The sequence below is a fragment of the Theropithecus gelada genome, chromosome 19, assembly GCF_003255815.1.
Source record: "Theropithecus gelada isolate Dixy chromosome 19, Tgel_1.0, whole genome shotgun sequence".
In the NCBI taxonomy this organism is placed as follows: domain Eukaryota; kingdom Metazoa; phylum Chordata; class Mammalia; order Primates; family Cercopithecidae; genus Theropithecus; species Theropithecus gelada.
In genome coordinates, this window is record NC_037687.1 from 42,486,249 (window position 1) to 42,508,649 (window position 22,401).

The 22,401-nt window shown below is 40.7% G+C and overlaps 1 protein-coding gene across 5 annotated transcripts in view; it reads left to right on the forward strand.

The window, feature by feature from the left end:
* The window catches only part of LOC112612194 (zinc finger protein 571), a 92,714-nt gene that overhangs the window by 66,411 nt on the left and 3,902 nt on the right, over positions 1-22,401 (forward strand). For 3 of the 5 annotated variants that reach the window (XM_025366391.1, XM_025366390.1, XM_025366392.1), the window contains 2 exons: positions 2,607-2,693; positions 4,981-5,107. The exons of 1 other annotated variant lie outside the window; for it this stretch is intronic. In XM_025366391.1, the coding sequence (XP_025222176.1) occupies positions 2,685-2,693; positions 4,981-5,107 (136 nt within the window). In that variant the 5' untranslated portion in view covers positions 2,607-2,684. Of the gene's footprint in view, positions 1-2,606; positions 2,694-4,928; positions 5,108-22,401 lie in introns of those variants that run through there. One more of the 5 variants, XM_025366389.1, reaches the window with a different exon arrangement.

Here is a 22,401-nt window from a genome sequence, read left to right on the forward strand (position 1 = left end):
TGTCATTTGTCTGTGTTTGTATTGCTTTAGGCAATTTTTAAATATAGTAATATTTATTCATATGATTGTGAGACACAGAATTTTCCCCTCTTAACTGTGTCCGCAGTTAAGAAGGACACAGTCTATTTTTCCTTCTAGCATTTTTTTGATTTTTTTTTTTTTTTTTTTTTTTTTTTGAGATGGGGTTTTGCTCTTGTCGCCCAGGCTGGAGTGCAGTAGCATGATCTCGGCTCACTGCAACCTCCACCTACTGGGTTCAAACGATTCTCTTGCCTTAGCCTCCCAAGTAGCTGGGACTACAAGCACCTGCCACAACACCCAGCTAATTTTTGTATTTTTAGTAGAGACGGGGTTTTACCACGTTGGCCAGGCTGGCCGCGAACTGCTGACCTCAGGTGATCCACCTGCCTCAGCCTCCCAAAGTGCTGGGATTCCAGGCATGAGCTACCACTCCCTGCCAATTTCATATTTTAATATTTAGATATCTTATATATTTGGAGTTAATTTTGGTATGTGGTATAAAATGGGGTTCCAATATTACCTTTCTCCAATAATATTTACTCCCCAGAGATCAGGGATTCTATTCTGTTACATTAATCTTTTCTTTCCATTCATATGCAGTATCCAACTTTTTAAAAATAAAATTTCAACTTTTATTTTAGATTCAGGGGGTACATGTGCAGGTTTGTTGTATGGTGTATTGTGTGATGCTGAGGTTTGGGGTATGATCCAGTCACCCGGTTAGTAAGCAGGATACCTGATAGGTAGGTAGGTTTCATCGTTTGCCGTCCTCCTCCTCTCCCTGCTCTAGTAGTTGCCAGTGTCAGTGTTCTCATCTTTATGTTCATGTGTACCCAGTGCTTAGCTTCCAGTTATAAAGGATAACGTGGTATTTGGTTTTGCTTCTGTGTTAATTCATTTAGGATAATGGCCTCTAGCCACATCTATGTTGCTGCAGAGGACATGATTTCGTTCTTTTTTACAGTATCCAACATTTTAATGATAGGAGTGGTATTCTGAAATCTCTGCTGTCTTTATTATCAGGCATTTTCTTCCAATTCTTGCTTTTTAATATTCTTGCTTGTTGAATTTAAATTGAATATATCTGCTTTCATACTTGTATTTTTATTGGGGTCATAGTTAATTTGTGTATCATGTATCAAATATCCTATTAACTTCCAGAGATTAACATCTTTATATCATTTTATATATATAATTTTAACCCATGGGTTTTTTTTTTTTTTTTTTTTTTTTGAGATGGAGTCTCGTTCTGTCACCCAGGCTGGATTGCAGTGGTGTGATCTTGGCTCACTGCAACCTCCACCTCCTGGGTACAAGTGATTCTCCTGCTTTAGCCTCCCAAGTAGCTGGGACTACAGGCGTGCACCACCATACCCGGCTAATTTTTGTATTTTTAGTAGCCACGTTGGCCAGGCTGGTCTCGAACTCCTGACCTCAAGTGATCCGCCTGCCTCGGCCTCCCTGGGATTACAGGCATGAGCCACCACACGCAGCCAACCCATGTATCCTTAATGAAGATGATATTGCCTCAACAGAGTTGAAAATTGGTTAGCGGGGAGGACAAAATCTTAGATAGTACAGTGGCTTTTGGCGCTTCAAAGGTCAACTATACCAAACAAAATCTTACTTAAATTATTTACCTGCTCTCTTACCGGGTTTTCTTGGTATCACACGAGCAACACTGATGTTAAGTTCATGGATTATACATGTACGCAAGATCAGTGCTACCAAAAAAAAAAAAAAAAAGGATCAGTGCTACGAAACTATGGCAGGTAGATGGCTGTAGTTGGAGAATGCTCAATCTTGAAGTCATATTGCACGAGGCGGCGTGCTGCGCCCACATTGGCTGTCATGTGAATGTTGTTCATATTTGATCCTCAGTGCTTTTGTGTGTGCCATGGCTTGGAGAATTAGATTACAGTTAAAATAGTTTGTTTTGTTATTCTACAAAAGTTATTCAACCTGTGAAATAAACAAATCCAGACTTAGGTAAGGAATGACTATTTATTCATAGAAACATTGCAGTAAGGGAAGAGGTGTTGTAATTGGAAGAACACTACAACCGTAAGATCTGCAAGCATAGCAAAGGTCAGGCATAAAGGAATTTTCTTTTATAGGGAAGAGTAAACGGGCAAAAAAGAACTAGCTTCAGGGGAGTGGGATGAGACTGTTTTGGATCTGTTGACTCTGATGTGTCTGTCAGAATGTCTGTGAGTCTAGCTGATGTTCATGATGTCTGAAAGGAGGCCACATTTTGGTCTCTGAAGCGCCCTCCTAAGATTGGGAGCAAAGCACCTCACTTTGGGTCCAGGGGGATGGTGGGGGGCTCCCTGGGCATGCCCCTGTTCTACTGTGGAGGTGAAGATGCCATGGGAAAGTAACAGCACCTAGGGTCCTGTTCAACATGGACATTAAGGAAAGGTCTGGCCTGAACCCCTTCTGCAGTAGCTGGCTTCCACTGGGTTTGTGGAAGGACTGAGATTTTTTCCAAATTCCCAAAAGAGGAGAAGTAAAGGTAGTTCTAAGTAGTTTTATTTTGTGGGCTGTGAGCCAACTCAATCTTGTGGCTTTTTTTCCTTCTCCAGCACTGGCTTCTCTGGACTTTGCACACCTCCAGGAAAGGAACCCAGAAAATCGATCAGTTCTGACAATTCTAAAAAACCATGCCCCACGTGAGTTGCTGTTTCTTTCCTTCTTGAAGTACAATCATTTTGTTGTGTAATGTGAACACCAGATTTATTTATCCCAGAATTTCCTGCCTTGTTTGGTCCCTTAAGGGAACTGCTGCCAAAGTCTCCCATTTTAGTGAGTAATAGTAGCAAAGAGCCCAATTCTTCTCAGTGCTTTTCCCCTCTCCAAACAGTTTTTAGATGTTCATTCACCAGATAATTCTGCATTGTCCACAGGCATAGTCTTCTTCCCAGAGCTCTGAGGGAACAGAAATACCTCCTTTTAAGAATGGTACACGTTAGTACCACGGTTTGGTGAGGTAGAGATGAGTGTTTGAATGTGACACATGACAAAGTTTGGTCTTCTCTACAAACTTGCGTTTTCCACTTGAAAGTGACAGCATTTTTTTGTTGGATGTTCCTAGTCTCAGTGTGTGGCAAGATTTTCCGTGAAACTTTGAGGATTGAATGGGAACAGGGTCCTGTGAAGGAAGGGCTCTTGTTCCTGATATAGTTTCCTGTTGCTGCTGTTACTAATAACCACTATACTTAGTGGCTTAAATCAGTATAATTATGATTTATACTTCTGCTGGTCAGAAGTCTGAAATCAGTCTGAAAGGGCTAATATCATAGTATTAGCAGAGCCATGTTCCTTCTGGAGGTTCTAGAAGACTGGAGAATCTGTTTCCTTGTCTTTTTCTGGTTCTAAAGGCCGTCCACGGTCCCTGGGGTGTGGCTTCCATCTGTTTTCAAAGCCAGCAATCACATTTCGACCTTTGCTTTCATCATCACATTTCCTTCTTTTACTCACCTGCCTCCCTCTATCACTTATAAATACATTGGGCCCAACCAGATAATCCAGGATAACCCCCTCTCAAGATCCTTAATTTAATTGCACTTCTAAAGTCCCCTTTGCCATGTAAGGTAAGGTATACATAGGTTTTGTAACCAAATTCAGGTCCAGACCACTTGCCACTTGAAAGCTCAAGAGATGAGCATTGGTGAAAGGAAGGTTAGCTTTATTCAGGAAGCCAGCAACCCAGGGGAGGCAGTGAACTAGTGTTCAAAGACCACTGAGTTCTGTCTCCATATCAGGGGATTTTAAGGGAAATTAGGAAAAATGATGATCAAAACATTCTTGTGAAATGTGCAGTCTCAGGTCATTGCTTTCTTGGTCATTGCTTTCTTGATCAGTGTTTTGTGGCCTTCTGTAGGTGCCGTCAGCCTATTCTTACCAGGCCGGTCAGCCCATTCCCAGAGTTGTTAGCCTGCGTATTTTAATTCTCTTATCTCTGTTGAAGGTCCTGTTTTCCTGAGACTGTTCTTACTGAATAATCTACAAAGTCAAGCAAAGTAATAATTATATTTAAGCAAGCAAGCTTTTCTTTAACATTGAGTCAGTACTGTTACTGTTTCAGGGATTAGCTTGTGGACATGTTTGGGGGGCCTTTATTCTGCCTCCCACAACCCTCTTGCCCAGGAACCAATGAGAGAGGATGATCATAGTCAAGTTCACCTTGGGATTTCCCAGAATGTACCAGTTCAGAGTGATGTCTCTGTGTGCCTGGACTGGCATCCAGTACCTTGCTGTAGCCTAGGAACAGGGAAAATAGGAGCAAATAAAACATGCCAGATGCATACTCTCAAGAATTATAGATTCTAAGAGCTCAAAGACATTAGAGAATTTGTCTAATTCAAATACTCCCAAATAAGCAGATCATTTTGTACATAAAATGGAAATATCATATGTCCATTCTATTCTGTGACATAATAACTTGATGAATCTGAGTCTTCAAAAAATTCTTAGGTTATATTCAAATTTTATTTTCTAACCTAGGGACTTGTTAAACATTGGAAAAAATTCATCTTTTTAAAAGTCTTTAAAGGCAGAAGGGAGAGCAAGAACTTGTATTGATTCAGAGTATATTAGTTATTGAGGATTTGAAAGCTTAATCTGCTGTGCAGTTAAAATCTGCTGTGAAATAAATGCATGCAGTATTTTATTTAATCAAGAAACTGCACACATCTGGACATTTGGCGTTTTAAATTCTCAGACCTTTCTGGATAATGGAATTGTTCTGTTGTACACAGGAAGTTTTATCTGTGGCAATAGGAATGATAGAGAATCATGTTAATACTATGGTTTAGGCAACCAATTTCCTGTTGAAAACAACACAAAAAAGTAACACAAAAGTGTTACTTGCTTCCTTCAATTACCTCCTCCATTTTCTTCTCATTTCACTTCAGAATCATTGCTGTATTTTCACAAGTAATGGATTTGTTGTTTCAGTTGTTGGTGACTTTCAGGGATGTGGCCATTGACTTCTCTCAGGAGGAGTGGGAATGCCTGGACCCTGCTCAGAGGGACTTGTACAGGGATGTGATGTTGGAGAACTACAGCAACCTGATCTCATTGGGTAAGATCATCCTACATAATATTCAGAATTTGTTCCCCATAATTTCTGCCTCATTCATTGTGAATTTCTGATCTCCATTCCCTGAGGAAAGGCTTACGTTTGAGTAGAAGGAGAAATGGACAGCTCCACTGTGTACCTTTTATCTCTTATCCTTTAGACTGTCACATCTTTCTCTGTCTCTTCCTGTCAGTGTCTCCCTTCTTTGATGGCCAATGGACTAGATTTGAATCTGGGAATCCCCTAGCATGACCATGTACCATTTCCTTTCTTTTAAGCTGGATGTGCAGTCCCTAAGCCAAATGTATGTTCCTTACTAGAGCAAGGAAAGGAGCCCTGGATGCTGATGAGAACCATGACAAGAAGACAGAGCTCAGGTGAATAAGGGCTGGTCAGTGTCAGCTATTGCTAATAGTACAGCTGATCTGTAGGTGGCAGCACTTTGACGTGTCTGCATGAAGCTCTCTTCAAAGGCCTGTGGAAAGAAGGCTTGAGACATAGAGAGAGCAAGAAGGTTATGTCTGTGAGTTCCCAGTGGAACCTCCCTCCCAACTCCCATTTGCCACTCTTCTGTTTTACATTCCATTTTTGTTTTAATAAGGGAGCTACCTTTGGTCTAGTCTCTTTTGGCCACAATGCTTTTATCTATTTTTCCAATTATGTTTTTTCCCAGTTGCTCTTTTATAGTTAAACTTGGATAAGTATCTCTAGCCAGCACATACCTGCTGAGACTTTGCTATGTTCGTAGGTTAGGAGGACCAGGAATGATAGCTCTGGGGAGGTAACATTTGAATTGAGACCTGAATAAAGTTGGCTATAAATCAGGGAAATGTGTGTTCAGGCAGAGGGAAGAGAAGATCCTGAGAGAAACGGAGCTTCACTTGAGAATCAGCAAGAAGGCCAGTGTGGCTACTGAAAGTGGAAATTCGAGGTGAGGTCAGAGAAATAGGCAGAGGTCAAATCATGCAGGACCTTGTTGGTTGTTGCAAGCGGTGAGATTTTATTCTAAGTGTGATCAGGAGCCCCTGGCTGATTTTTTTGCAGATAAGTAAAGGATCTTTGTTTAAAGGTCACTCTTGAGTGCTATGTGGACAGTGAGGATAAGAATGAAAGCAGGGGCCGGGCGCGGTGGCTCAAGCCTGTAATCCCAGCACTTTGGGAGGCCGAGACGGGTGGATCACAAGGTCAAGAGATCGAGACTATCCTGGCTAACACAGTGAAACCCCGTCTCTACTAAAAAATACAAAGAACTAGCCAGGTGAGGTGGTGGGCGCCTGTAGTCCCAGCTACTCGGGAGGCTGAGGCAGGAGAATGGCGTAAACCGGGAGGCGGAGCTTGCAGTGAGCTGAGATCCGGCCACTGCACTCTAGCCTGGGCGACAGAGCGAGACTCCGTCTCAAAAAAAAAAAAAAAAAAATTAAAGCAGGAAGGCTAATGAGAGGACTACTTCAGAAGTTCACACTAGAGATAACAGTGACTTGGAATTGGGTTTAATATGTGGAGGTGATGAAAACAGGTAATATTTTGAAAGTAGATTTAATACCTTCATAATGGAGTTATTTTGAAGATTGGCAATAGAGGCCTCAGGGTTTGGAAGGCTGGAGAAGGAAGTCAAGAGTTATGTATTTGATATGCTCATTAGATATCCGTGTGGCGAAGTTAGATAAGCATTTGGAAGCCTGTGGGTGGAGGGGATAGTCAGGACTGAAGAGATAAATACAGGATTAATCTCTGTACCGAGGAACTGAATGAGGTTATGGAGCGAATTGGTTTAGATGGAAGGCAAGGTACAGCTCAAGCACTGAACCATAGGGTGTTCCCACATTCAGTCAGGAACAATCTAGCAAAGGAAATTGAGGACTAACCTGAGTAACCTGTGACCTAGGAAGAAGGAATGCAGTGTATTGGAAGCCAACTGACAAAAGGACGAAGCAGTTAACTCAGAGAGAGAACGCTAAGAGTTCAAGTAAGAGGAAGGCTGAAAACTGGCTATTGGATTTGGCAAGATGAAGGGTGTTGGTGACCCTGACAAGGTGGGTTTGGAAATGAGAGGAACAAAAACCTCATTGGAGAGTATTTAAAAGAGAGTGAGAAAGAAGTAAGTCAACAATAAAAACTAGAGTGGGACAGTGAATTAACTCACCAGGCACTGTTGAAGGCCCATTTGAGGAGCCCTCAAAGTTACAAATAGAGTTTACAAATATTTTAGAAGGTTTTAAGAACACTGTAATAATTAGGGGAAAGAAATGTGATTACAGTTTGTATATGCAGTATTATTTCAACTACATAAAAATCCATGGAACAAATTTAGGAAGGAAATATGGCAAAATGTTAATTATGGTGGTAGGAGAGAAAGAAAAGCAAAAGGTATAGACAGGAAGCGTGCATACCTCTTGAGAAGTGTTACCACTCTCTTGTCCACTGCAGCTCCTGTCCACTGCAGCTCCTGTCCACTGCAGGGTGAACCACAGAATCAGGAGAGCTTTTTGTTTTGTTTTGTTTTGTTTTGTTTTCAAAGGAGAATCTTTAAAATGGTGGTAAGCTGGGCATGATGGCTCAAGCCTGTAATCCCAGCACTTTGGGAGGCTAAGGTGGGTGAATTGCTTGAGCCCAGGAGTTCGGGACCAGCCTGAGCAACACAGCAAAACCCCATCTCTACTTAAAATAAAAATTAACAGGGAATTTTGGCATATGCCTGTGGTCCTAGCTACTTTGGAGACTGAGGTGGGAGGATCATTTGAGCCCCAAGGTCGAGGTTGCAGTGAACCATGATCACGCCACTGCATTTCAGCCTGGGCAACAGCAAGACCACGTCAAAAAAAAAAAAAAAAAGAAAGGAAAGGGAAAGGGAAAGGAAAGGAAAGGAGAGAAAGGGAAAGAAAGAAAGAGAGAGAGAGAGAAAGGAAGGAAGGAAAGAAAGGAAGGAAATGAAAGAAAGGAAGAAAGCCGGAGGGGTGGTATAAAGGTAAATGATCTGGTAACTTAAGTGGTGGTGGTCAAAAAGGACGGTTGCTTGAAATTGTGCTTTAAGAGGTGTTATTGGTAATAACATCCTTTGACATTATATATTATTATGTTAGTACAAGTTGTGCTAATCATTGTTGAAAAGAGACTATTACGGATTTGGCAATTGGGGGTAGAAAACATGATGTTTGGGAATGAAATGTTTAGAATATAAATAAATGGTCCTAATGTTGTAGGAATAGTGAAAGATGTAAATAAATTATAGCTTGCCTTTTTCCCAAGGGGGTCTCATGTTTTAAGCCTTCAGTGTTCTTTGGTGATGGATTTTAAGAATGGCATATTTCAAAAATTTTAATTGAAGTAAACAGCACTAGAATTACTGAAAAAAGTTATGTGGATGTTTTTAGTTTTGGTATTTAAACATAAATGCTGATCACTTTTCAAAGTGTTATGGTAAAACTAATTCAAGTGTAATAGGCGTCTTAGTTCATATTGTGTTACTATCAAGGATACCCTAGGCTGGGTAATTTATAAAGACCAGAGGTTTATTTGGCTCGTGGTTCTGCAGGTTGTGCAAGAAGCATGGCACCTCTTGTCTGTTTGGCTTCTGGTGAGGACCTCAGGCCGCTTCTATTCATGATGGAAGGTGAAGGGGAGCCAGTGTGTGCAGAGATCACATGGTGAGAGAGGGGAAAAGTGACAGGCTTTTTTTTTTTTTTTAAACAGCTCTCTTGAGAACTAGTAGAGCGAGAGCTCAGTCATCCTTGAGGGAGGGCATTAATCTGTTCTCTGGGGACCAGCCCCCATGACCCAAGCACTTCCCACTAAACCCCATCTCCCAGGACGCCATACTGGGAACTAAATTTCAAGATGAGATTTGGTGGGTACAAACCACATCCAAACCATAGCAGATGATATTTCATGTTGTATATCCATCAATATAGTTAGAGTATTGTCGTGGCATGTCTGATAAATCAAATGTTGTGGAAAGTAAGTCAGGCTAACACCTACAAATACAAAATGGATTTTGGCTGAGGTTGAGTGTATAACCTAAAAATATGGGAATCAGTGAATAAATCCTGTAATGGTGAAGACTGCACCTATCGATAGAACATGTTAGAAGTGTGCTACAGCATACTATGTATCGTAAGGATTGATGTCTGCTGATGAGTTCGAACAGTTCCTGTTAGGCCTCCAACTGTCAGCAGAAAAATAAAGCCTAAACCTCATACTATAGCTGGAGATCATTTAATATTACCTCCCTGTGGGGTTGCTAGTCAGTTAAATACTTTAACTTCTGTTGGAATAGCAATAATTATAGTAGCTAGTGTAAAATACATTCAGGTATCAATGTCTATTCCTGCTGTAAATATATTATAGTCTCATACGATAAAGCTTATGAGCTAAATCGATATTATGGGTCATATTATTTCTATATAATCAAATGGTTCTTTTTTTTCCAGAATAATAGGTAACAATATGTGAGATTATTCCAAAACCTGGTAAAATAAGAATGTACACTTTTGGATAGACAAAAAAATCAGAATAAATGTTGGTCTAAAAGTAGATCTCCTCCTCCAGCTAGATCAAAAAAAGTGTATTAAGGTTATGGTCTGTCAGCAGTATGGTGATGCTGGTTGCTAGTACTGGGAGAGAGAGTAATAAAAGCACAGCTGCAATTAATAGTGGTGTCTGGTATTAGATATGGCTGGTGGCTTTATATTTATAATTGTAATAAAATTAAAATCGGTAGCTCTTAAAATTGATGAAACACCTGCAAAATGTAATGAGAAAATGGTAAGATCTGCAGAGGCTTCTGCATGTACTAGATCAGGCCATCTTGAGTTATTTTATATGGTGAAAGGTAGGGGTCCAGTTTCGTTCTTCTGCACATGGCTAGCCAGTTATCCCAGCACCATTTATTGAATAGGGAATCCTTTCGCCATTGGTTAAGGCTCACCTGTTTTCCTGTGTCACAGTACTGCTGCTTCCTGTAGAAGGGGCCTCCTCCACAGGGCCTGTGTGATTGGGTGTTGTGCTGGTGTCAGCTGGTTGGGTTGGTCTGACCTCAGGCCCTGGGGGAAACGGTCAGATGCCAGCAGAGTTGGAATGGGGCAAGTAGTTCCCCAGTTACCAGGCCCCTAGCTGGCCCACTGGACAGCCTGTGAGACCTGAAGGGGCTGGACTGCAGTCTTGCTAGGCCAGAGTTCAGGTGCTGGCTTTGATGCAGGTAGGCGGGACAGGTTGGTTTCCAGGTCACTGGTCAAACTCTCATGCAGGGTCCTACAGAACGCTTAGGTGGTGGGAGCCCAAGGGAATATCAAGGTATGTGGGGTTTGGATTTTCAGAAGGGCTCTGGGCTGCAGGTGAAATGTCCAGGTGGGGGCAGGGCGGCTGTGCTGTGGGCCTTTCACTGAAGAGGGCAGGACTCCTGCAATAGAGACTGGCAGCTGCGGGGTACGTGGCGCGCTTGCATTTCCCTCCCTTCCAAACAATGCTGAACTTCACTGTTGAGGGCATGCAGAGGTGCGAGGTGTTATCTGTTACCTCTGGGAGTTTTGCCCCAGAGGAACACAGAACCGCAGGAGGTGCCGTTGCTGCAGAGGTGCGGTTGCTGCGCTGGAAGACGGAGCTGGTGAGCCTTAGCCGCCTCAGAGGAGGTAGGGCAGGGGTTGCATGGTCTGCTATCTGGGAGGTTCCTGGGGAAATGCAGAGCCTGCCTGCAGAGTTCTTGTGGAGAGGGTCGCTATGCTGCAGAGCTCAGGCGGGAGCAGGGTGGAGCCGAGCCTTGCCTTGCCTGGCGAGGAGGGGCTGGGCAGTCTGACCGCCCCTCAGCACTGTGACTGCAGCTTCCGCTGGGGTTATGGCAGCTGGCACCAAGCTGTCCAGGGATCCGAGGCTTGTGGTGCTCCACATGGGCTTGAGCAGTGCCTCTGCAAAAACTCTCGGTGGCTTTCTGTGTTGGTCTAGTGGCCCAGGGGTGGGAGTTGGCAGGTCCTCCTGTGCCCAGGATTGCAAAGGGCCACGTAGGAAGTGTGGTTCCCCCAGGGACACTCACTCTCTCACCGTTTAACCATGTTAGGGAGCTTCACCCACTCCATGCCAGTCCCAGGAAGGTGGCTGCCTGGCTTCTCTCCTCTCTGTTTTCTGGGAGTCCCCTGGCGTCCGTGGTAAATCCTGACATGGTCTTTTAGACCAGCGCTACCCCAACCTTTTTGGCACCAGGGACCGGTTTCATGGAACACAGTATTTCCGGCCGGGGGACGCGGGGCGAGAGGGGAAGAGCGGACCGGTTTTGGGATGAAACTGTTCCACCTCAAATCATCAGGCATTAGATTCTCATAAGGAGCCCGCAACCTAGATCCGTCCTATGCACAGTTTACTACAGGGTTCAAGCTCCTGTGAGAATCTCAAGCTGCCGCTGATCTGACCGCTGATCTGAGCTCAGGTGGTGATGCTCACCCACTGCTCACCTCTTGCCGTGCAGCTCGGTTCCTCACAGGCTGCCAAACAATACGGGTCTGTGGCCCTGGGTTGGGGATCCGTGTCTTAGATGATCCACTTAAAGAGACAGTATTTACTTGCGACTTTGTTTCCTCTCCCTGAGAGTGGTGCATACTAGCTGCTTCTAGTCAGCCATCTGAGTGCCCCCTCTAGAGTTACATTTAAATTTACATTAAGGTTAAAATTTGAGTAAATTTAAAGTTGAACTGAAATTCTGTTCTGAATAGCCAGCTATCACCAGGTTTTCATCTCTACTCATGGATCTTCTCGCTATTTTGCTACATATGAGTCAGTCTGTGGGTAGCTTGTCTAGTTTTGGGTTTTTTAGCTAAAGTTCTCTTTGTAAAATTGTTGTTCATTCGTTACATAAAAGGTATAAAGGATTAGTTTTGCTTTTTTTGTCCTTAAAATTATTCTTTCATCTTTGCAATATGGCACTTTTTCTGTAGCACCTGAAGAAATTCATTTCTCCTATACCTTCTGTTGTGAGTAAATGTTTTGGTCTAAATAAATATAATTGTTAGCTTCTGTTGATTTGGGGGTAGGTCTGGTTCAAAGTGGTCAAATCAATATGAAATCTTCCAGATGTAGGCTGAGTTTAATAAACACTTTGGTTTATTAAAGCATATAGTATGTTTACTTTGTTATGACTCACCTCCTCATATATAAATTTATATTAATTATAAATTTGGATATATTGAAATATTTGAGGAGGGTGATGGATGGGTGTGTGCGTGCTTCATGGCCCTATTCAATTAAGCTCTCTGGTCTTAATTTACTATGAAATTTTCCTTTCGCCTCAAATTTCATAAAGTTTGTTGTGGGTGGAATGTTCTTTAATTAGAAAATATAGCCCATTTCTTTGTGTCTTATAAGCTGCACCATGACCTGATGTTTTCATGTAAGTACTTGGGTTTAATACCTTTTAAGGTTTTGCAGAAGATGACAGTGTATAGGCTGAATTAGCAAGAGATAGTGAGGTTTATTGGGGTTTATTGATTACAAAAAAGGGATATAAGCACTGCCAAGTCCTTTGTGTTTTAAGCTGTTGCTGGTAGTACTCTGGTGAATAACTTTGTTAATTTAATTAAGTTTATGGCTATGCATAGTAGGATATTTCTTCTCAGTTTGGGTCTTAGCTATCATGTATTCAGAATATATTAAATCACTTTCATTGTTTATTTTTATATTAGCTGTAGCTTTTTATGACCTAGTTAAGGTATAACTTTGTTTATAATCTTAAACATGTTTTATGCTGAGTTTTATTAATTTGGGTTAGTCATATGACTGCAAGCATGAAATTTTACCAACCCTAAGGAAAATTAGTATAACTCAGTCAACCTTTGGTTAACTGCTTAATTTTTATCATTGCTGTTTTCTGTGGCTGTATTGGTAGAGTAAGGTTTTATGAGCTACTAATTAGTGTGCTTGAGGCCTGCTCTTTTTGGTTTTTGTTGATCTAGAGGACATTCTCACTAGAATGCAGATAGTTGCAAGGGTTACTAAAAATGAATAAAGAGGTCAGGACTAAACCTATTTGTTTATAGAGTTATATGAACTCATTGAGGCATTGTCAGTGCCTTGCGTTGCGAATTAAGCTACATTAGCTTATATGTAGGAAATTCCCTCTCAAGAAGAAATGGCCAAGTTTAAGTGCTGTGTCAGTATTGGTGGATGTTTTAGTAAATTTAGTAAAAAAACAAACTTTTAACCCAGAAAACCTAATTTTTAATTTACTTTTTGGATTTTGATAAATTCCTTAGGAGTTGGGCTAAAACTTAGTTCTAGATGAACTTTGTGTGTGTGTGTGTGTGTGTATGTGTATGTGTGTGTGTGTGTATGTATGCCTTACCTGTAGTTAATAAATATAAGATTTCCTGTTTTGAGGTTTGGCAAGAATAAAAGCCTTATATCCACAAGTAGTACAATAGCTTGAGATTGTGGAGTTAATTAACGTGAAATCGTGTGTACATGTTTGTGTCATGTTTTTTACTATGTCCACTGAACATGGAGTAATTAAACTTTATGGTTTCACTGTAGAGAAAGACTATTCAATTTCAGCTCAGCTACAGTTTGCTTTATTGTATCAAGTCCATGACAGCCATGTTGGATCATAACATTCCCTAAATTAAAAAATACCAAGTGTGTGACACCACCACAGTGATGTGTGATCATGGACTGGTTAGCCATTAGTCCATCGAGATGTCTTATTAAAGAGGAATGAATGGGCAATCTTAAGTCCGTGACCGTGAAGTAAGAACCAGATGGCAGGCGTAGTTTCATCCAGGTTTCATGGGCCCAGAACGAGAAGTGGGACACGTCTCAAGCAAGTTGCTGGTTTCTTGAAGGTTGGTACTAAAGAAATCCTGTTGGCGGTAATAAGCTTGTTGTCAAGGATTGATTTGTCTGAATGTACTGTGAATAATCAATAATTTCATGTCCTGTGTAAAATAAAGGATTTAATATATCGAACAGTATTTGTATTGGTAAATCTGACATGTGAGTATGCCATTCAATGTGTTAAGCACTGTTTGTAATTTCATGTATATGCTTATATGCATGGGGAGTGGATCTTTTTTTTTTTTTTTTTTTTTTTTTTGAGACAGAGTCTCGCTTAGTCGCCCAGGCTGGAGTGCAGTGGCGCGATCTCGGCTCACTGCAAGCTCCGCCTCCCGGGTTCACGCCATTCTCCTGCCTCAGCCTCCTGAGTAGCTGGGACTACAGGCGCCCGCCGCCTCGCCCGGCTAATTTTTTGCATTTTTAGTAGAGACGGGGTTTCACCATGTTAGCCAGGATGGTCTCGATCTCCTGACCTCGTGATCCGCCCGCCTCGGCCTCCCAAAGTGCTGGGATTACAGGCGTGAGCCACCGCGCCCGGCCGGGGAGTGGATCTTAATGTGTGATTACACATGCATATACAATGTACAATCAAGCATAATAGTACTAGTACATTATTAGGAAAAGCACATAATGCATCCATAGTTAGGTTTTATGTTTATTTTCTCAGTACTGACATAGCATTTAACAGTAATTTTTCTCAAGTAGAAGAGTCAGGTTACAGTTTAAGTGGAATTTCAGCTTTAGAACCCTGAGACTTGAGGTTCTAGTTTTGTTATTTGAGGTGTTGTATTGTTAGGTTTGTTAATAGAGTAATTTATAACTATGTGAATAATGGGTTATGATGAAGTGGAGGTGATTTTTGATTTGAAAATTTAAAGGATTGGGTAATTTTTGAGGGTGAAGAGTTTGGACTTCTTCAGGAAATTTCTATAGGTATAACAGCATTATATAGTTATGAAGGCTGATTCATGGTTGTGGTCAGTTGATCTTTATTTGTTGGTATCTTTATTGTTCCTGAGATTACTCTGGGAAATTAGATAGCTAGGAGTGTAGCCAATAAAAGTGAGATAAGGAAGGAGAAGAAAATAATTAGGAGATGGTTATTGAAACTATCATTTGGAAGTGAGAAATGATTTTTAGAGTGACTTTTTCTAGTCAAATCTAGTAAAACTGGTGCTGTTTTGGTTTGTTGAAAGGTTTAGGTATGGTGATAAACCATGAACAACTGTTGGGAAGGAACCTAGAAGGTTGGAAAATTTGTATATGTATGAGGATTCAAATTTAAGATTTTATGTTATTAGTTGAGTTCTAATGTTATAATGAAACTTAAGGTAGTTAAAGCATGAGCTAAGAGTTTTAGGTAGAATGGCATAGTCATCTGAGGAATAGTTACGGGAATAATATTTTTGGAGATAAAAAAAATTCAGTGGGCCGGGCACGGTGGCTCACTCCTGTAATCCCAGCACTTTGGGAGGCCAAGGCAGGTGGATCACGAGTTCAGGAGATCGAGACCATACTGGCTAACATGGTGAAACCCTGTCTGTACTAAAAAAATTACAAAAAATTAGCCGGGCATGGTGGCAGGCGCCTATAGTCCCAGCTACTCGGGAGGCTGAGGCAGGAGAATGGCGTGAACGTGGGAGGTGGAGTTGGCAGTGAGCTGAGATAGCGCCACTGCACCCCAGCCGGGGTGACAGAGTGAGACTCTGTCTCAAAATAAATAAATAAATAAATAAATTAGTGAAAATAATACTGATTGCAAGACATTTAATTGAACTAGCTAGGAGGGGTTGTTTTTGTTGATTTGACTTAAAGTTGAAAAGCAGAGTTGTCCCAGGATTGTAAAGAAAATAATTTGAGTACTATAGACAGCTGTTAGGGAGATGACAATAAGCATGATTTAAAGGGCTCAGGTGTTGGCATACTGTGTTTGCTGTTTTAATAATTAAATCTTTGGAGCAGAAGCCTTTAAGGAAGGGCATACCTATTAAGTGTAGGCTTCTGAAAATGAGTAAGGACATGGTAAAGAGTATAGTTTTAAATAGGCCCCCTAGTTTTCTAGAATATTTTTCATCATTCAGGGTATGAATAATGGATCCAGAGCATAGAAAAAGTATGTTTCAGAAATACATGCGTACAGATGTGAAGAAATGCTAAATGTGGTTGATTAATGCCACTAGTGACAATTAGGAGACCTAGGTTTGAGGTAGAAAAGGCAAATGATTTTTTTAAGTCTTATTTTGTGTTACGGCACAGATTGCTGTGAATGAAGTGGTAATACCACCTAAGCAGTTTTGTTATTTTCTTTTTTCTTTTTCTTTTTTTGAAACAGGATCTCATTCTGTTGCCCAGACTGGAGTGCAGTGGCAAAATCACGGCTCACTGCAGCCTCACGCTTTTGGGCTCAAGTGATCCTCCTACCTTAGCATCCTGAGTTGCTGGGACCACAGGTGTGCACCACCATGCATGGCTGATTTTATTTTATTTTATTTTATTTTATTTTATTTTATTTTATTTCTTTCTGTAGACACAAGGTCTGTGTCTACTGTGTTGCCCAGGCTGGTCTTGAACTCCTGGGCCCAAGCGATCCTCCTGACTCAGCCTCCCAAAGTCCTAGCATTACATTGTGAACCACTGCACCCCACTGTGTTTTCTTTTCTATTAGTAAAGTGTATTAATAAGAAAATTCTTGTTACAACTATTGTGCTTGAATGAAGTAAGGCTAAAACTGGTGTCGAGCCCTCTGTCACTGATGGTAGTTATGGGTGAAAACCAAATTGGGCAGATTTACCAGTTGCTGCTGCCAGGAGAAGCCTAATTAATGAGAGAGTGTCAGGGTTGGGGTTGAGTATGGACATTTTTTGGAATTCTTATGTGTTTGAGTGTAACAATCATGATGCTGATAATAGGAATCCAGTATCTCCAATACTTGTACATAAAATTGCCTGGAGGCTGCTCTATTTGTGTCTGTTAGGCCATATCATCATCTAGTAAGTAAAAATGATATGATTTCTATTGTTTTTCATCCAATAAAGAGTTGGAAGAAAAAAAAAAGAGTTGGAAGAGGTTGGTGGCATTAGCTACTATTAGTATGGTTGTGAGGAATATAAGTATGGACTTAAGTAATTGATTAATATTTTGATCTGAAAGTATATATCACATTGAAGATTCTGTAATCAATCGTGATGAAAGAAGTTACTGGTACAAATATTAGTCTAACTTGAAGCTGAATGTCAGTTTTAAAGTTTGAATAGTCATTCAATGTCAGTTTGAAATAATTATTTCTTGCCCTGAATGAATAAATATTGGGGTTGGAAATAGGCTGGTGGCAAATGAGTATTTTTTTTTTAAATAGTTATAGTAATTGGTAAAAATAAGTTGGTAAGTAAAATTATGATAGAAGAAAAGAAATTTATTTTATTCAAAGTTGCACCAGTTTTTGGCTCCTAAGGTCAATAGATTAATTCTAACTTTTAAAAGTGCAGAAAGCCACATTGTTATATATGGAGGCATGAGTTAGCAGTTCTTGCATACTTTCTTAGCAAATCATCAGTTCCCCCTTATCTGCAGGGTATACATTCCAAGGCTCCCCCAGTGGATGCCTGAAACCAGAGCTAGTACTGAGCCATACATATAATGTGTTTTTTGAATCTGATAAAGGAGATAGCTACTGGGTGGTGACTAATAGGCAGATCCTTTTTGGATAATGGCAAAATTAGACAATATGCTCATCAAAGGGATGATTCATGTCTTGAGCAAGATGGAGTAGGATGGTGTGAGATTTCATCATGCTATTCAGAATGGCACAGTTTAAAACTTATGAATTGTTTATTTCTGGTATTTTCCATTTAATATTTTGGACCTCAGTTAACTATGAGTATCTGAAACCACACAAAGTAAAACCTTTGGAACTACTGTAAAGAGTTTTAAGTTTCTATATAAGATTCACAACTGAATGTTTTATTTAAACTTTATTTACAATATATGGGTCCTGGAAAAATTTTGGAGTTAAGTGACAGGAGTAAAAGAGGTAGAAGATGTATAAATATGAGAGTATTTTCTCATGTGAATAATGGTTTGATGTTATTAATGTGATATGTGAATTTTTCTCATTGTAATGTGATTGATAGAGGGACTATATGGCCATAATTAGTACATTAGTCTTATTTGGATAATGGCAAATTAGATCATAAAAATACTGATATAATTCCAAATAATTCTCCATTCAGGTTAATAGTTGCTAGTAAGGCTGTCAACTGCTAACTCAGGCCTCCATATAGAACCATGTGGCTTTCTGAAGTTTTAAAGGTTAGAAGTAATCTGTTGGCCTTAGGAGCCAAAAAGTTGTTGCAAAAGGCTAGGTCAGTTAGGCTAGCCCGTACTTATCATGTTTCTGTTAAAGGAAATAATGTCTGTAGTCTGCGAGCTAATAGTACAGATGCTTCTCAACATACGTTGGGGTTACTTCTGGATAATGTCAAAAATATTATAAGTCATTCTGTGTAACCCCGTTGGTAAGTCAAGAAGCATAATGAATGTGTATTGCTTTCTTACCATGGTAAATTTGAAAAATCGTAAGTCTAAGTATCATAAGTTGGGGAACCTTGTGTCTGGTTTGGCTATGGATTTGTTCATTGTTTGAATTTGGTTTTTGTTTGTTTGTTTTGAGATGAAGTCTCGCTTACCCAGGCTGGAGTGCAGTGGTGTGATCTCAGCTCTCTGCAACCTCCACTTTCTGAGTTCAAGCAATTCTTTTGCCTCAGCCTCCCAAGTAGCTGGGATTACAGGCACCTGCCACCATCCCCAGCTAATTTTTGTATTTTTAGCAGAGACGGAGTTTCACCATGTTGGCCAGGCTGGTCTCAAACCCCTGACCTGAGGTGATCCGCCCACCTCAGTCTCCCAAAGTGCTGGGATTACAGGCATGAGCCACCGTGCCAGAATCATAGTTTGAATTTGTAAGGCAAAATCATTTTGATATTGTGTGGTCATGGGCAGTTATTAGGGCTGTGGCTCCTATAAAACTTCATGGCATTTGGATGAGAAACGCTATAATTAGTAATGCTGTATGAGCTACAGATGAATACTCAATGATTTTAAGTCTGTTTAGTATGAACAAATAGAATTTGTTATAATTATTCCTCATAGTGATATTAGAAATGGATAGGCTATATACTTTTAGATTTTAAATTAGGGTAATTTGTATTAGGCCACAGCCTATTAATTTTAGTAATGTGGCTACAAGAACTGTGGGTGCAGCATTCGGGGCTTCTACATATGCTTTTGGTAATCAAAGATGGAGGATATAAAGGGGTGGGTTTTTTTGGTTTTTTCTTTTTTTACTATGAATGCTATAATGCCTTCTGTTTATACGAGACTATTCAGGAGTTTGGTAGTATTTGAATTCAATAGCAGGTTATTAAAATATTTAATGAATCCATGGTGTTTTAGATATAGATTAATTCTATAAGTAGGGGTAAAGAGCCAATCAGTGTATAAAACAGGAAATGAAAGTCCTGTGTTTAATCATTCTGTTTGGCTTTCTCATTGGGTAATAACAATTAGAGTTTGAATTAGAGTTGCTTCAAGGAGACTATAGAATACAATTAGTTCTATGACGGTAAATGTCATGATTAGGAATCTTTGTAGAAAAATTAACATTGAATTTTTTTTTGTATATCTGATTCCTTGGTGAGTTGGTGTTGACTTGCTATAATTATGTCTATCTTGGGAGAGGTTAGGTGAAGCAAGGCGGAGGGAAAGACATGAAGGAAAACATTGTTTCTGGCCAAGTAGCATGCTCAAAGTTTCAATAGGATCAAGAAGGTGAAGAAAATAATCAGAGTGGGGGCAGAAGTTGTAGAGGATTTTGTAGAAAGTACACGATGAATTCCAAAAGGCATAGTTTGGAGTGAAGTAGGACATGGATGGGATAAGTGAAGTAGGACATGGATGACCAAGGACCCAGGAAGCCAAGGCTTTTAAGAGTATTGAGATAAGTCAGAGATACCAGGCATTACAGGATTGGCCTCTAGTGGTCTTTTAGGGGAAGGTGGATGGTTATTCCTTTTATAAGTTAAGGATAGTAGGGCTATGACACTAAGAGCTTATGGAAATTGAGATCTCCATGGAGAAGCCAGCCTTAATAGCAGGATGTGGAGGTCTTACCAGCACCCAGAGCTGTGGAGGCTTTGCTTGTAAACTGCAGTGGGTGGAGTGGCTGTCTTAACAGAAGAGAGATTACTGGGACAGCATTGCTAGGAGCCTGGGATTGGGGAAGCTTCTCAGGAAGTGCAATGGTACGTGAAGTTTCAGGTGAGCCCTGAAAGAATGAAAAGCAGGTAAGGAGACTGAGGGTGGAGAGAAGAGGGAAGAGCATTCCTAGCAGAAGTAACAGTGTACTGAAGACCATAGGAGGATGGAGCTTGGTGTATATGAGGTATTGAGAGAAGGCCTTCGCAGCTGGAGTCTAGTGAGGCAGAGGTGCCACAAGGGAGTTGGAGAGGCTGACTGGAGCCAGGCCAGGCAGAACCTGCTAGAGGTTGTGAATACGACCTAGAAGGTTATAAGCAGCACTTGTTGTTGTTTTTAATAAAACAGGAGATAAAATAACAAAATATGAATATATAATACATATAGCAAAGAGAATTTTATGACATCGTTGTTTTATGTTTGTGTGTGTACTCAGTCATAATATGTATTTCTTACTATGAGGTTGCAGTCAAAAGAAATTTGAAAAATACTGCAGAAGAGTTCAGATTTTATCCCCCAAATTTTTGCAGGCTGTTGAAGAATCTTAAGATGGTGACATAATGTGATTTTCATATTTACTATTCCATTCTGTCTGCCAGATGGAGATTAGAACAAAGGATCTTGTAACATTACTGAGTAGGTTTTTGTTGTGGTTCAGGATGCTTTGGGGCCAGGCGCAGTGGCTCATACCTGTAATCCCAGCACTTTGGGAGGCCGAGGCAGGTGGATCACTTGAGACTAGGAATTTGAGACCAGCCTGGCCAATATAGTGAAGGCCCATCTCTACTAAAAATACAAAAATGACCCAGGAGGTGGCGGGCGCCTGTAGTCCCAGCTACTCGGGAGGCTGAGGCCGGAGAATGGCGTGAACCCGGGAGGCGGAGCTTGCAGTGAGCTGAGATCCGGCCACTGCACTCTAGCCTGGGCTACAGAGCGAGACTCCGTCTCAAAAAAAAAAAAAAAAAAAATGACCCAGGCATGGTGGTGCACACCTGTAATCCCAGCTACTCAGGAGGCTGAGGCAGAATTGCTTGAATCTGGAGGCGGAGGTTGCAGTGAGCTGAGATGGCGCCACTGCACTCCAGCCTGAATGATAGAGCGAGACTCTGTCTCGAAAAAAAAAAAAAAAAAGCTTTGGGCTTCTGAGTGTCAGCAGTGGTGTTGGTGATAAGGTAACAGATTCAACAGCTACTTAGGAGATACATTCAGTAGGACTTGATAGGGGCTAGAATAAAAGAACCTCCTAAAATGAGGACTCCTTTTCAGACTCCATTTTGTTGTCTTCACTCATCACCCCTTTTGCAGTTTTCCCTTTTTTCACCATATAGTTTTTCATTACTGACAATAAAAAGAGCTGCTAAATGTTAATTGAATACATTTTTATATGTACTCCTCATTCTGGGTACAGTTTTGAGACTTTCGTATTTTAATCTTAACTTTTTCTTTATTCCTCTAGATTTCTGTGTAGCACCTTCCTGTGTTCTCATAGTGCCTCCTACCCCAGAATCATATTAGATTTATATTTCTTCCCATTTTTATTAGGGCACCAGCACATAGGTAGCTGTTTTGGGTCCCAGCTGAATTTATTTGATTCCTTATAGTGTTCGCTTAATCACCATAAGCCCATTGATTTATTTCAAAGTGTTTTATAAACCATATTGTTCTTCTATGAAAGAAACAAAATAAAAGCAGGGTCTTTTTCCATGATATGTTGCTGACATGAATTGGTGTTAAACTGAGCTGTGCTGTGCATATGGCAGGTGGGCGGGGGTAGTTGCTTTTGTTTCTACAATTTCTTTTTGCTTTTCAGCAAAAGTGTGTTTTCTCAAGTTTCAGAGGCTTATTTCTAAAAGACTGTTTAAATTTGAACTTACTGATGTGTATTTATTTTTCTTCCCATTACCAGTCTCTGTTATTCTACAACCTATATACACAGTGGTCAGAGACCCTGTGCCTGCTGATCCAGTTACATCAGATAGGTTTCTCTGCATTTGAAAAGTACACTTGTTTCCCAACTTCTTTGTTCAGAATGATATAACACCTTTATTGTGTAAACTTTTCACTATTTACAGGACATTTTGAGGTACTTCTTTGGGAAATATAAGAACATTTGGCCTTAAGTAAGACATGGAAAGAAAGATGTGAAAAACTATATTAGGCTGGGCGCGGTGGCTCAAGCCTGTAATCCCAGCACTTTGGGAGGCCGAGACGGGCGGATCACAAGGTCAGAAGATCGA